Source organism: Cryptosporidium muris, genomic scaffold (genome assembly GCF_000006515.1).
Source record: "Cryptosporidium muris RN66 scf_1106632354001 genomic scaffold, whole genome shotgun sequence".
Classification (NCBI taxonomy): domain Eukaryota; phylum Apicomplexa; class Conoidasida; order Eucoccidiorida; family Cryptosporidiidae; genus Cryptosporidium; species Cryptosporidium muris.
Genome location: NW_002196578.1, coordinates 325,259 through 339,607, shown reverse-complemented (window position 1 = coordinate 339,607; position 14,349 = coordinate 325,259). Strand labels below are relative to the sequence as shown.

Genomic DNA, 14,349 nt, shown 5'->3' with positions numbered 1-14,349 from the left:
GTCATACTAATAGAAGTAATTCAAAAATAGTAGTTCTAATATCTAGCCTATTGTTGAAATGTAGTAGGTCTGGAAGCAGCAAATACTGAACGTAGAGACTTCGGAGCAATGGGAAGTCTTCTAATAGCTGGGAACTTGAGTTTAGAATTAAGGAATTGAGTTGTCTTTGGTCTCTTAGCTAATTTGCCTTCAATCTGACAAACACGAATAATTTGAATATTACTACGTCTTGCACGATGAGAACCAGCTAACTCCTCATACATCTGACTAACAGCTCCAATCTTACTGACATCTCTGTATTCCTTATACATATATACAATATTCGTACGGCTTCTATATTGTAGCAAAATAGCAAAATTCTTAGCATAAGTTGGTCGTTTCTCAAAGATCTGAGTTACAGATAATATTTCGCCATTAGACTTCTTTACTTTATTGAGCTTTGACATAAAATGAAAAAATCTACTCTTAGCTACTACTTCATTTGGAGCAAAAATACATAGACGATATACTTGAGGATGTGGATTTAGTTCGGTTGGTCTCCCACGTCCAACAACCATATATTGATTAATTTTCATTTGTAATGATGGATCTACTACAGTCATCTTCTATCTCTTCAGAAATACAAAATTAATATATAAGTAGAAAATTCTGTAATTTTGTTATTCCCTCTCCTTGTCTTGTAAATACTTAGCTTTTTTCATAAAAACAAATACTGTCGTGTCTTACTATTGCTATAAGCAGACTATAAATAATATTATAGTATAACCAAGATATTCCCACTAATATAATAATATATATATACTTGTCTCGTCTCAATATTAATATTATTGAGCGCCTAATTAACGCTAAATTAGAGACCAAAGTTTCTTTTTAATAACATTGCATGTAAAGGATTACGTCAACTTTTTTTTTTTAAATAGTAAATTTTGGAGAAAATCAAAATTTTTTAGTACTTTTATTATATTATTTGAGGTATTTAGTCAGATATATTTCTATATAGACTTAATGAGTTACTCATTAAACCTTACTAAGATCAATTAGACTATATTTATTGTTGTTAGCTATTTTTTGGGTAAATTATTATAAATTATATAATATTAACAAATAATTTAATTTTTTCTAGTACTTGGAACCACTAAATAATGTAAATTTATATCTGAATCTATGCTTTTAGAATTAGTATATAGTTACAATAATTGTACCAGTTACCTATAATATATTATAGGTATCAAGACCATCTAAGTACTTATTAATAAAATAAAATCCATGTATTTTAACACTATTTATAAACTTATAAGATTTATTCGTTTATTTTTAAAGGAATTATTAAATTTAGACTGATTTATAAAATGGTGAGAATCTTTTAAATTATAAAGCAGTACTGCAGTACTGCAGTAGTATAGTACTGTAATTCTGTAGTGCTGTAGTGTTATAGTATTACTAATACAAGCGCCATATAATAATTTATGGCGCAATATTATTCTATATTAATAGGAACCCCACTATAAAAAGAAAAGTAAGGACAATATAAAACATCCAATAAGAATTAAGAATTCCTATAGTAAATTAGAACAGATATAAAAAACATAAATAGAAGTATGAAAATTATTTTAGGCAGGAGTCTTTTGAATTGGATAGTAATATACTTTCTATTACTCTATGTTACCCAAGCTTATCAAGCTGGAGATTTGGTAACTTTGAATATGAACCGTATTTGGACTTATAATAATGTAGTGGGCCCTATTTTTTCGTTTTATAATAAACTACCTTTATGCAGTAGCAATAAGGATTTATTTTCCTTATCTCTTAGTCAAATACTAAGAGGAGATGAACTAATAGATATTCCAATATATTTCTTACAAAATCAAACAGATCAGACAATTTGTACGCGATATATTGCATATGATGATGTAATCCGTTTAAAAAGTGCTATTTCTGATCGTGTTATATTTGAAATGATTATAGATGACATGGCAGTAGCTAAGCCTTTAGGAATTCAAGATCCTAACAATAACCATTCAATATTAATTAATGGATATGATATAAAGTTAGGATATAAAGGTAATTCAATTGTATCAATTGATATGTCAACTAAGAAGATCCACACTTTAGATCTAGATGAGATCCTAGGATCTCCAAATATTAATCCAATACCTTTAAATATGTATTATAGCATTCAATGGATTGATGTGAGTATGAACAGTGAATATAACAATAATTTAGATTATAATAAGATTCAGAAGACTATGAGTATATCAAATGTTAGGTGGTTGGGTATATTTAATAGTATGATTTTGGTTATTCTAATTCTAACCATGCTAATATTAATATTTATGCAAGTTTTAAAATCTGACTTTTCGCGTTATTTTCCTATAGGAGATGATGATATGAATATTTCTTTAGATGATGACCCAATTGAAATGAAGGGTTGGAAATTGTTACATGGAGATATATTTAGACCACCTAAATATAGGATGGTATTATCATCTTGTATTGGGTCTGGGATCCAGATTTTAGTAGTAATTTTAGTTGTTGGTATTACGAAAAATTTGTCATTATTAAGTTACAATAGGAAGTATTCTCCAACTTTTAAAACATTTGTATATTTATACTCAATTTGCTCGTTCATATCTGGTTATGTATCATCTTTTATATACTCCTCTATGGAGGGGAAGAAATGGAAATTAAATATGATTTTGACCACTTTAATATATCCAATCCCATTATTCACTACTTATTGGATGATAAATATAATTACTTTACAAGAAATCTCTTTTATCTTTGCAATTCTCAAAACATTTATATTTTCAACTGTATTCATATCATTTCCTTTATGTTTAATTGGAGCATCTTTTGGTAAGAACAAGGCCCAGAAATCATTTAAATTTCCTTGTAAAACTAACAGACTACCCAGACAAATTCCTAAACAAAAGTGGTGGAATTCTTCAAAATTTCATATACTTGTCTCTGGAGTTATCCCCTTTTCTGCTATATACATTGAGTTACATTATATATTTACAGCTTTTTGGCATTATACACCATTTCATTATTACAATACTAGCCTCTTATATATAAGCATTGTCTTATTATTAGCTGTGGGAACTATATCATCACTTATTTCTTTATATATGCACCTCAATTTAGAAAATTACAAATGGTGGTGGTTTTCTTATTTTTCTGGAGCTTCTCCTTGTTTATATTTTCTATTTTTATGCTTATATTATTATTTGGATTATGCAAACAAAATATTTGGGTCTGTACAATTTCACTTGTTTATCCTATCAAGCCTCATGACTACCTTTACTCTAGCTCTTTGCACTGCAAGTATCACCTTTATATCATCCTATTTATTCATATATAACATCTATAAACGAATAAAGTCTGACTAAACAAAGTTTTGACGAAATATCCTTTTGAAATCTCTTATATATATAATTATTTAGTGAACTTTAGGAATCTTTATAAGTGGTGCAAATTACTAGTTGGAACTTCAAAAATAAGTGTTTTTAGTTAGATTGAAACTACTTAATTTAAAAATCTCAAAACAAATATGTCTAGATAGGTCTGAATAATCTAAATTTGATTTTTTTTAATATATCCTGGGGGTATATAGGAAAGTTGTGGTGGATACTTCTCAATTATCTGGAGTGCGGTTCTCTTTGGTTTCATGTCTTCCTGTGAACTACTAGATTTATCAAGAGAGTCATGCTCATTTATATTTTTTTGAGACAATTCTTCAGTTTCTTGATTATTACATAAATATATAGATTCATTCTTTAGATTTGTAGAAGCAGGAGTCTCTTGATAAACTCTATCTGTAACTATTTCAACCGCATCATTTATAGTGGGTATATCTTTAATGTTACAATTGATATCCTCAATTAATGATTTCTCAACTGCACCCTTTATTGGACTTTGCTCAAATGACTTATTATCAGGGCTTATATCTACCTTCATGCACGTTTTAGAGGTGTCTTGTTCTTCTATATGATTATTTTCAATATCAGTATTAGCTGATATGTCTTCTAGAAATTTAGGATTAAGAGAATTTGTTATCATATCTAATTTATTAGAAATATTTGAATTTATAAAAAAATTATTATTAAAATCTTTACTAATATCTTTTATAGCTTCATTTGAATTGAGATCATTTATAAATTTATCCTGTTTAATATTTGAATATCCAGATAAATTATTGTAAGTTTTCTGAGTATATAATGTTTGAGCTTCATTAAATGAATCTTCATTCTTTCCATCTTCTAATTCAATAGATTCAATTCTGGTTATCTGGCTTGACTCTAATTCTCGAGATATAGAATTTTCTTCTATGCTAACTGTATTAGATGGTATAACTTCACAATTATGTAGGATATCTGGCAATTGTTTAGATACTAAATCTTGAGATAAAAATGTACTTTCAAATTCTGCAGAATTACTTTTTTTATAATTACTATCAGCACCATCTTCATCAACTCCTATTATAATATCTCGATTAAATTTCCTATATATATCCTCATTTCTGGGATCAGTATTTTTTTCTAAAAGGTGTATTGTATTATCTGATTGAATGTTTACATCATTATCTGTCTCAAAACTATTTATACACTCTCCACTAGTATGTTCCTCTAATATAATATCTTCAATTACTTCACGTTTAGACTTTATATTACTTAATGAAATTTCTTTTTCTTTAAGTTCATCTAATGATTTCTCCTCAAATACTCCTAGGTTATTATTATTATTATTATAGATATCCTCAGCTATACGATATCCAAAACCACCTTCAATCTCATAAGCTTCAATATACTCAACTTCACTTCTTAATATTTTCAAATCCACTTTATTTGATATTTCCATTTTCCTTAAAGGGATATTACAGAGAAATCCAGACACTACACTACATCCTAAGACACCAATACCACCCCAGTCAGAATTAGGGCATACCTTTATATCCCTTATTTTCTCAATATCTGAATTATATACATGCAAATGCACCTCAGAATGAATATTTGACTTAATAAACGCTAAAAAGTCATCAATAGAATAAAAAGGACGGCGTATATCTGAACTGCCAACAATATAGTCACAGTTAGGTTGTAAACCTGATATACTAGCGGGAGATGATTCATGAACATCTAATACACGAATCCCTCTACATATCACCTCTTCCCAATGAACACTAATCCCTAAACTATTTGTTTTATCCTTTGTATCTTGTAGAAATTCAAACTTTTTAACATGCATGCATGTATTTTCAATAAGTGGCGCCAGAGTAGTAGGCGGCACTTCTACAGTATCTAGTTTATCATCTTCACAATTCCCATTATTAGGACTAATTAAAATTGTACGTACCTGGGCAGATAACACATTATATACATTTAATTCAATAGGAACTTTACCTAAAGCATGCAGTCTCCTAATAAAGTAATCATGTGAGGCATCAGAATAATCTATTAAAGGAATTCTATTAATTCCAACAATATAATCGAAATATAATTCCAATCCAATTATCTGACCTATTCCAACTTTATTTATATTACATATTCGAAATCCACCAAATGATCTAGAATTTGAGCTTCCCATCAAAAATATTAACTAAAATACAAAGTGTTATAAAAGAATATACAATGAGAATAAGGGGGGTTATATCAATAATGCATGATACAATACTTAAAGCGGCTAAGGCAACTTTTTTATATCTGTATTTGTATTCCAATGTAAATTAGGTGCTACTAATCTTGTAATAGATTGTCTATGACCTGATAAAATGTTACCCATAGGTACGGCACTTTCTTTATTTGAATTACTTGATATATCACTATTAATTAGTTCTGAATTTAAACTTAATATATTTTGATCAATTGATCTCCTACTAATTATTTTGTCATTCCCATTCTTCTTATTTCTTCTCTGTTTCTTTAATTTCTCAATTCTCTTATGCACTTCAATTTCTCTTAAACAAACTAACATTGCATCTAAGAAAAGACTAGGTATATTTTCAAGTATTGTCGTTTGTCCACCTTTATTACTTCTTCTAAATACTATTTTAGCCTTTCCATAATCCCAATAGCCATTTTTTAAATCCTTTGCAAAAATTATCCCTTTCTTTTCTGATTTCTCACCACGGCTAACTTTCAAATCACTTTTTGTATAATAAGTCAAAAATGCTATTGGATCAGTACCATCCATAATAAAAAAACGAACTTTATTTGGTGAAATATGTGAATCCCAATTACCTACTAATTTAACAGCCACACAACCCCTTTTCCCAATATCCCAAGCTGTATGATATCCCATAAGTATATCATCAGGTATATATTCTCCTCTAGGTTTAGAGATACTATCTCTAATTTCAGCTATTTCTTCCTGACTAATTAATGGTCCATTTACATCACGATTTATCTGTTCAACAATCTCATCATGGAGAGTATCAGGAATATTATCTTCATTACTTTTATCTCTTAATCTTCTGCGTCTTATTCTCTGTCTAAATCTAATATCACCTACATTTGACTCATTATTTGCATAACTCTGAGTTTGAAAATGCTTCAAACGATCTTGCAGTGTACTATCTAATGTTACATAATTTGAATGTAAAATAGTACTTGAGTCAAAATTGTTATCATCATCCCCAGCTCCATCAAGTGAAAATTCATCATCTTCACCATAAAAATCATTCCAATCATAATCACCACTATAATAACCCTGAACATTTGCTAGTATTTTATTTATACTAGTCGAATTCATATGTTCAGATTCATTAGACTCGGAGATTGGCCGTATACTAGATAAATTTGGAGCCATCCTTGCCTAAAATCCTTAAATATAATAAGTGACTATCCCCTTATCTTAGTAATTATAATCATAAGTAAATTTGTATGTAATAATTTAATAAATTAGATATTAAATATTACCCAAAATGTTAATTTAAGTCCTTTTTTACTAATTCTATTTAATATTACAAACTAAAAAAAAATGTGCAAAAATACCCGCCTAAAAAAGTCATGCAGAACCCTAAAAAACCCCTTATCCCTACTTTCTTATATACAAGCTTGAATGGAAAACTGGAGAGAAGAAATTAGCAAATTAATAGATTATAGAAATCAGCTCCAAAGACCAGATATTCTTGCTCTTTATGACTCCTGTAAGTTCATATTTAAGTAATCCTTTGAGGGATTGTAGTTGTAACTCTTAGAAGTCATTTTAATACTATTAAAATATTGTTGCTTATTAAAAATATTAGATCTGGAACTATTAAATATATTTAAAAGTAATTTAGTTGATAAAAAAATATATTTGGAAGTGAATGGGAAAAGAAACCATAATCTTCATAGTCTTCAGGTAAAGCTCTCTGAACTACAAGATAAATTGATCGAATCTTACAAAAATAAAACAGAATCAGATGATTCAATAGAGTCACTAAGAATAAAAATCAAGAAACTTACTGAATTAGTAAATGAGAAGGAATCAAAAATTCAAAATATGCATAAAACTATCTATCAACTGCAACAACAGATAGAAAGTCTGAATAAACAGAATAACTATACAGACAAGATTCCAAAGAAGTAAAATATCACAATAATAATAATCTAATCCACAAGTTCCACAATTTGAAGAATTAACTAAGTTCTTTAAATATCTACTTTTCTTTCCCTTCCATACAAAGTCTATTAAAGTTCTGTGTGCCAAATATGTTAAGTAATAGGGTTATTGTGTAATTATAAATATTTTAAAAAATGAAAGAAACTGCGGAATTTCCTGTAATAATCTAGTAGTTATCCACTTTCTACTCCTAGCAATATTAAAATTGATTCTTAAATTCTAGGAAATATATTTAAAACGGAGATATACTGTCTCCGTATAAGCGCTATAGTGGAATTATAATTGAAGTGTGGTATCGTGGGGATATAAAAACATATAAACGTAGTACCTATGTCTATTATCATAGAGTGCAAAGTTCTAGTGGATATTACTAATGTAATGTATTGTGTACTGCACTATATATAGATACTATATGAATATGTGTTATTTCAATTTATATTCAAAACTTTGAACCCCCCCCCTCTCTTCCCCTCAAAAGTATAATTAAAGGAATGGAAGTTTAACTGCAAAAATCTAATAGTGAATAGTATTAGAAATATTAAGACAAAGGTTTTATTTTTTGTTAGTGAATTGTGTACTAATGAAGAGTTTCTTAAGAATAATTCTGGTATTACTTCCATGTTTAGCTTTAGTATGCCTTGCCGACAACAAGTCTGATCAAAAGAAATTTGAAGGCCCAGTTATTGGTATTGATCTTGGTACTACTTATTCATGTGTTGCTATCTATAAAAATGGAAGAGTCGAAATAATACCAAATGATCAAGGTAATAGGATAACTCCATCATACGTCTCATTTACAGAAGATGAAAGACTTATTGGAGAAGCTGCTAAAAATCAAGCTACAATTAATCCATCTCAGACTCTATTTGATGTAAAGAGACTTATTGGACGTCGTTTTACAGACGACTCTATTCAAAAGGACAAAGTTCTTTTACCTTATGATATTATTAATAAGAATGGCAAACCTTACATTAAAGTTACTGTTAAGAATGAGACGAAACAACTTGCTCCTGAAGAGGTTTCTGCTATGGTATTAACTAAAATGAAGGAGATTGCTGAAGCTTATCTTGGAAAGGAAGTTAAACATGCTGTTGTTACTGTTCCAGCATACTTTAATGATGCTCAGAGACAAGCTACAAAAGATGCAGGAGCTATTGCAGGTCTAAATGTTATCCGTATAATTAATGAGCCTACAGCTGCAGCTATAGCTTTTGGTTTAGATAAGAAGAGTGAGAAGACTATTTTGGTTTATGATTTGGGTGGTGGTACATTTGATGTTTCTCTCTTAACTATTGATAATGGAGTATTTGAAGTTGTTGCAACTAGTGGTGATACTCATTTAGGAGGTGAAGATTTTGATCAACGTGTAATGGATCACTTTATTAAGATAATCAGGAGTAAAACAAATAAGGATATTAAGACAGATAAGAGAGCTTTACAGAAACTTCGAAGAGAAGTTGAGAGATCTAAAAGAGCTTTATCTTCAGCACCACAGGTTAAGGTTGAAATTGAGGGTTTGATGGATGGTGTAGATTTATCTGAAACATTAACTCGTGCTAAGTTTGAGGAATTAAATGCAGACTTATTTAGACAAACTATGGAACCTGTTAAGAAGGTTTTGAAAGATGCAGATATGAAGAAATCTGATGTACATGAGATTGTCTTAGTTGGTGGTTCTACTCGTATTCCTAAAATCCAATCTTTAATTAAGGATTTCTTTGATGGGAAGGAACCAAATAGAGGAATTAATCCTGATGAGGCTGTAGCTTATGGTGCTGCTGTTCAAGCTGGTATTCTTGCTGGTGAAGGTGGTAAGGACTTATTGTTGTTAGATGTAACTCCTTTAACCTTAGGTATTGAGACAGTTGGAGGAGTTATGACAAAACTTATTCCTAGAAATACAGTTGTTCCTACTAAAAAGGGTCAAATTTTCAGTACTTCTCAAGATAATCAACCCGCAGTCTTAATACAAGTTTTTGAAGGTGAACGCTCCATGACAAAAGATAATAATTTACTTGGGAAATTTGAATTAACTGGAATTCCCCCAGCTCCTAGAGGTGTCCCTCAGATAGAAGTTACTTTTGAGATTGATACTGATGGTATTCTTCAAGTCAGTGCTGAAGATAAGGGTACTGGGAAATCTGAGAAGATTACTATCACTAATGATAAAGGTCGTCTATCTCAAGAGGATATTGAACGTATGATTAAAGAAGCTGAGCAATTTGCTGAGGAGGACAGATTAATACGTGAAAGAGTTGATGCTAAGAATGCTTTAGAGGGATATATACATTCTATGAGAACTAGTATTGATGATAAGGATAAATTGGCTCAAAAATTAGAGGAAGATGACAAAGAAAAGATAAAGGAAGCTCTTAAGGATGCTGAGGAATTCCTTAATAGTAACCCTGAGGCTGATGCACAGGATTACAAAGATAAGTTGAAGGAAGTGGAAGGTATTTGCAATCCAATTATTGCTACTGTCTATGGAAAAGCTGGACCTGGATCTCCAGAAGGTGATGAATACACTGGACATGATGAACTTTAAAGATGTCTGGATACTTGTTTAGTATCTTCTTTTATGAATTTCTAAGTAATCTAATTGGATACATACATCAATAATATAAATTTAAGAACTACCAGTTCTAGTATCTGAGCTTCAAGAGGGTAAATATTTAAGTGTAGTTGACTTCTTAGTAGACAGGAATACTTTTGCAGGCTTTATGTCTCCAAGTGTGTGGAACTGATCTGATCTATTTGGTTAGTCAACATTTAAATATAGACATCTAGTCAATTCACTTAAGGTTGTTTAGTATGCTTTGTGTTAGAGATGTATCTACATCTTTTATTTTCTATCTCACAAAATTTCTATTCTTTGTTTTTTACTAGAGGCTGGCTAATAGTAGCCAGTAGTATGTTCTACCCGGGTCTTGTGTGTGAGACGCTACGGCCCGCCTGCTGCGGTGCATAAAGGGGTGTGAGGACCTTCACCTAAATAGAGAAACTTAATTTTCTGCTATTGTAGCAGTAAAGAACTGGGGAATTGAGACTGTTTTAGAATTAATTGGGCTAGTTAAGGCCCCATATATATAAGATATTTAGTTTTGGGGGTAACTCAAGCCTAATACTAATTTCTCAAACTAACACTAGAAGTATGGCCTCTCTTCTCTGCAGCGTATCATCACAATATAATGAATTATGGAAAGCAATTATACGTCCCCCTAGGGATAAATATAATATACGAGATCTTGGGCCAATTAGATTTGCAATAGGAAGATCTAAATTTAAACGTACAGATTTTACTTTAAGAAATAATAGGCACCAGCTTCTCCACTGTAGCCATTTTGAACCTATAGAAAGTGAAAGAGCTATGATCAAACTCCCTTGTGTAATTTATTTACATGGTAATTGTAGTTCACGACGAGAGGCAATACCATATATTCCTTTGATATTACCTTTATCTATTACTGTATTGACAGTAGATTTAAGTGGATCAGGCTTATCAGAAGGAGAATACATAAGCTTAGGATATTATGAAAAGGATGATTTAGCTACACTTATAGACTATCTCTGGAAATCTAATCGTTGTAGCGGTGTTGGAATTTGGGGTAGATCTATGGGAGCTGCTACTGCCTTGATGTATGGAAGTACTGAGAAATCTGACTTTTTAAAAGGTATTGTTGTTGATTCAAGCTTTAGTAGTCTACGACAATTATGTCACGAACTTGTCCACCTATATGTTCCTCTACTTCCAAATTTCTTAGTAGACTCAGCTCTATCCTTTATTCAAACAACCATTATGGAAAAAGCAAAAGCTAATATTGATGATATGGCCCCAATAAAATATGTTAAACAAAGTAAGGTTCCAAGTTTATTTATAGCTGGAACTAATGACAACTTCATAGCTCCTAGCCATTCCAAAACTTTACATGATAGTTATGGTGGAGATAAAATGCTGATGATTATTCCAGGGAATCACAACTCAGAAAGACCGAAATTTGTAAAAGCTTCAATTGTAATTTTTTTCTATAAAATTTTTAATTGTGAAAAAATACCTAAAGCTATTGAATCTCTTAGATTATTTATAAATGTTGATATAAAAGGTCTAACTTCACCTCCATTCGTTTTGGAAATGATTCCTAGAGGTCCCAAAGAATTTTCTAACCAAGCTTTTATGGCTATTCAACAATATATTAGACAAGATGTAAACAAACAGCTAAATAACCCACTTAAAAACAAAATACAGGATACTGACAATAATATTAATCATAAAAGCCCTGAAAGAAAGACTAAAATCCATATGAGACCACCAGATGTAGATAAATATATAGATCATATCATTCCTTTAAGCAATGAGACATCTTCATATGAAAGTGATACTTGCTACTCCCGTAGTAGTACATATGAAACTATTAATGCTAACGCAGAGCGTAAGGAATCTTCTACAACAATTTTGACACAAGAAGATCCTATGGATATTTATAATCATTCAATACATGCAAGGAAATTATACCAAACACCTCCAAGCTACAGGGTTGATAAAATCACAATGCCAAGTTCTCCATTAATAAATAATCAAACATTCAACATAAATTACAGGGTACCCATTATAAATCGTATTAAATCAGATACAAAACATTTAATGAAATATTCCTCGATATAATCAGTTTTATTTATAGGTACACATGTATTACGTCATTTATGGCGGCAAAACCTGATTTACTCATTTTGTTACACTAAAGATCATATTCCAAATGTGTATGAAGTAATGAGACAAGATGAATATAGCTCAGAGGGTAGCTGTGGAAGTTATATATTGAGAAAATGTAATGTGATGAAATGGAATGTGATATTACGTGGTATTCCAAAGGAATATGAATCTACTCTGGAACATATACTATCTAATTTAAGTGTCTCTTTAGAATTTTCTTTACCTAGTAGTGTGATTTTCGAATATGAGTTGTGTATAGTAAATGGAAATGTAAGAATAGCTATTATTACCTTTCCATCAAGAAGCTCTACAAGATATTTTCTTAAGAAGGGTTGCAATAATTCAGGCTACTTAATACTAGACAAAAATCCAAATAATTTATCTATTATACCTTCTTGTCTTGCGGACTTATATGTTACATGTGAACCTTCTATAATGATAAAGCCATTTCAATCACTCGTATCTATGAATATGGCAACTCAATATTGGCTTATTCGTGGAATATCTCATTCTATTGAAGAAGAACATCTTTGGCAAATTCTCAGGAAAAATAGATATGGATCTTATTTAAGGAGAATTCATTATATAAAGGATGAATCAAAAAAAACTAAAGGTTTTTGTTTTGTTCAGTTTTCATCACCTCTGACATCTCTAAGAGCACTTAGATGGCTTAAAAAACATTCTAATTTAAATAATATTACAGATAATAAAAATAATTCCTTCCCATTTTTTATAGGTACAAGTCAAATATATGTATTATTGGAAATTACTAAAGAACTTGAATCATTTGAACCAAAATCTGTAAACTCACTATGGAATATTGTTAATAGTGATAATACAAAAATAAGTGATTTAAAACGAGAAATCTGGTCCAATTATATGAAATTTTGGACGAAAACATATAATTCATATTTATCTGTAAATTCAAGTTCTGAATATAATCAGATAAGAACAAGTGAGGTTATTGAAATTTGGAAAGATTTGTCTTCCATTATATTTTGTGAAGATTTTAATCTTATTTATATTAATAAAAGTATTTCATGGAATTGGAAAAGTCGAATCTTTATAGATATCACTAATCGAACTTGTTATGAATATGATTCTGAATATGGTGCTTTAATTCTAATATTAAATCAAACTCAACCATTTACAATATATAATGAAAAAAGTGAAGATGAAAAGGATATTGGTGTAGATACTCTTGCTCCTAAAATAGAACTTATTTTTAAAGATAATAGAGAACTTATTGCTTCTGTCTTAGCAAATACTCAATCCCAGTTACATTCTAATTCGGTTAAGATACAACACAATAAAAGTAAATCTGAATCTATTAATAAAGGTATTAAAGATTTTTTTTCTATAGATGAAGATTATAAAGAAGAAGCTATAAAAGATAATATAAATAATATAGATAATAAATTGAACATATCAGATAATTCATCATCTAAAATAAAACAGAATGAGAAATGTACTGATGATACTCTAGAAAGTGAAATAGATAGAATTTGTTTTGTTTGTTGTCGAATATTCAAGAATTTTAAAGATAAGGTTAATCATGAACAATATTCTTCAATTCACAAATATAATCTTGGAACTTAAAATAACTTTAGTTATTAAGTGATATTGTGAATATGTAATCTTATTTCCTTTGTAAAATAATGTTGATTCAGTGGTTTATCTGGAAGACATTTATATAACTTTAGTAATATTTAGATAATAAATCAGATTAATTGAAAACAAAACTCTAATACAAGCTTATAGGTTCCTAAAGATATTTATAATATTGATAAATTCTAAAGATAAATCTCTCACTAAACTCAGGGAAACAAAGATTAAAAATTACTATTTTAAAATATAATACAAAGTTATATTCTAATTATGTTCCACATAACCTAATTTACGAGAATCTAGATATGTTATTACTTAAAATACTTCTAAATAGTGGAAAACCTATCTAATTATATATAACTACAAATAATTAAAGCTGTATAAATCATATCTCACTTTTGCCTTTAATTTACATATAGCCCCCAAAAGAG

At 29.7% G+C, this 14,349-nt stretch overlaps 8 protein-coding genes across 8 annotated transcripts, besides 9 other annotated features; 5 read left to right on the top strand and 3 right to left on the bottom strand.

Moving 5' to 3' along the window:
• Window positions 1-47: 47 nt before the first annotated feature.
• On the bottom strand, window positions 48-602 carry CMU_006580 (60S ribosomal protein L18a, putative; the record flags this gene model as incomplete). Its single annotated transcript, XM_002142048.1, has 1 exon — window positions 48-602. The coding sequence occupies one exon, from the start codon at window positions 600-602 to the stop codon at window positions 48-50; it is 555 nt and encodes a 184-aa protein (XP_002142084.1).
• A 178-nt stretch (window positions 603-780) lies between these two features.
• Window positions 781-801: a sequence feature (AT_rich).
• A 272-nt stretch (window positions 802-1,073) lies between these two features.
• Window positions 1,074-1,119: a sequence feature (AT_rich).
• Window positions 1,120-1,598: 479 nt separating this feature from the next.
• CMU_006570 (endomembrane protein 70, putative) lies at window positions 1,599-3,389 on the top strand (the record flags this gene model as incomplete). Its single annotated transcript, XM_002142047.1, has 1 exon — window positions 1,599-3,389. One exon carries the CDS (start codon window positions 1,599-1,601, stop codon window positions 3,387-3,389), a length of 1,791 nt encoding a protein of 596 aa, XP_002142083.1.
• Window positions 3,390-3,573: 184 nt separating this feature from the next.
• Window positions 3,574-5,583, bottom strand: CMU_006560 (uncharacterized protein; the record flags this gene model as incomplete). Its single annotated transcript, XM_002142046.1, has 1 exon — window positions 3,574-5,583. One exon carries the CDS (start codon window positions 5,581-5,583, stop codon window positions 3,574-3,576), a length of 2,010 nt encoding a protein of 669 aa, XP_002142082.1.
• Window positions 4,063-4,109: a sequence feature (AT_rich).
• A 96-nt stretch (window positions 5,584-5,679) lies between the features above and the next one.
• On the bottom strand, window positions 5,680-6,804 carry CMU_006550 (uncharacterized protein; the record flags this gene model as incomplete). The annotated part of the gene is made up of 1 exon (XM_002142045.1): window positions 5,680-6,804. One exon carries the CDS (start codon window positions 6,802-6,804, stop codon window positions 5,680-5,682), a length of 1,125 nt encoding a protein of 374 aa, XP_002142081.1.
• A 77-nt stretch (window positions 6,805-6,881) lies between these two features.
• Window positions 6,882-6,913: a sequence feature (AT_rich).
• A 143-nt stretch (window positions 6,914-7,056) lies between these two features.
• CMU_006540 (uncharacterized protein) lies at window positions 7,057-7,569 on the top strand (the record flags this gene model as incomplete). The annotated part of the gene is made up of 2 exons (XM_002142044.1): window positions 7,057-7,144; window positions 7,244-7,569. 2 exons carry the CDS (start codon window positions 7,057-7,059, stop codon window positions 7,567-7,569), a joined length of 414 nt encoding a protein of 137 aa, XP_002142080.1.
• Window positions 7,253-7,298: a sequence feature (AT_rich).
• Window positions 7,570-7,715: 146 nt separating the features above from the next.
• Window positions 7,716-7,738: a sequence feature (AT_rich).
• Window positions 7,739-8,182: 444 nt separating this feature from the next.
• Window positions 8,183-10,147, top strand: CMU_006530 (heat shock protein 70, putative; the record flags this gene model as incomplete). Its single annotated transcript, XM_002142043.1, has 1 exon — window positions 8,183-10,147. The coding sequence occupies one exon, from the start codon at window positions 8,183-8,185 to the stop codon at window positions 10,145-10,147; it is 1,965 nt and encodes a 654-aa protein (XP_002142079.1).
• A 606-nt stretch (window positions 10,148-10,753) lies between these two features.
• On the top strand, window positions 10,754-12,262 carry CMU_006520 (uncharacterized protein; the record flags this gene model as incomplete). Its single annotated transcript, XM_002142042.1, has 1 exon — window positions 10,754-12,262. One exon carries the CDS (start codon window positions 10,754-10,756, stop codon window positions 12,260-12,262), a length of 1,509 nt encoding a protein of 502 aa, XP_002142078.1.
• A 105-nt stretch (window positions 12,263-12,367) lies between these two features.
• Window positions 12,368-13,909, top strand: CMU_006510 (uncharacterized protein; the record flags this gene model as incomplete). Its single annotated transcript, XM_002142041.1, has 1 exon — window positions 12,368-13,909. One exon carries the CDS (start codon window positions 12,368-12,370, stop codon window positions 13,907-13,909), a length of 1,542 nt encoding a protein of 513 aa, XP_002142077.1.
• Window positions 12,994-13,028: a sequence feature (AT_rich).
• Window positions 13,696-13,731: a sequence feature (AT_rich).
• A 232-nt stretch (window positions 13,910-14,141) lies between the features above and the next one.
• Window positions 14,142-14,170: a sequence feature (AT_rich).
• Window positions 14,171-14,349: the final 179 nt, after the last annotated feature.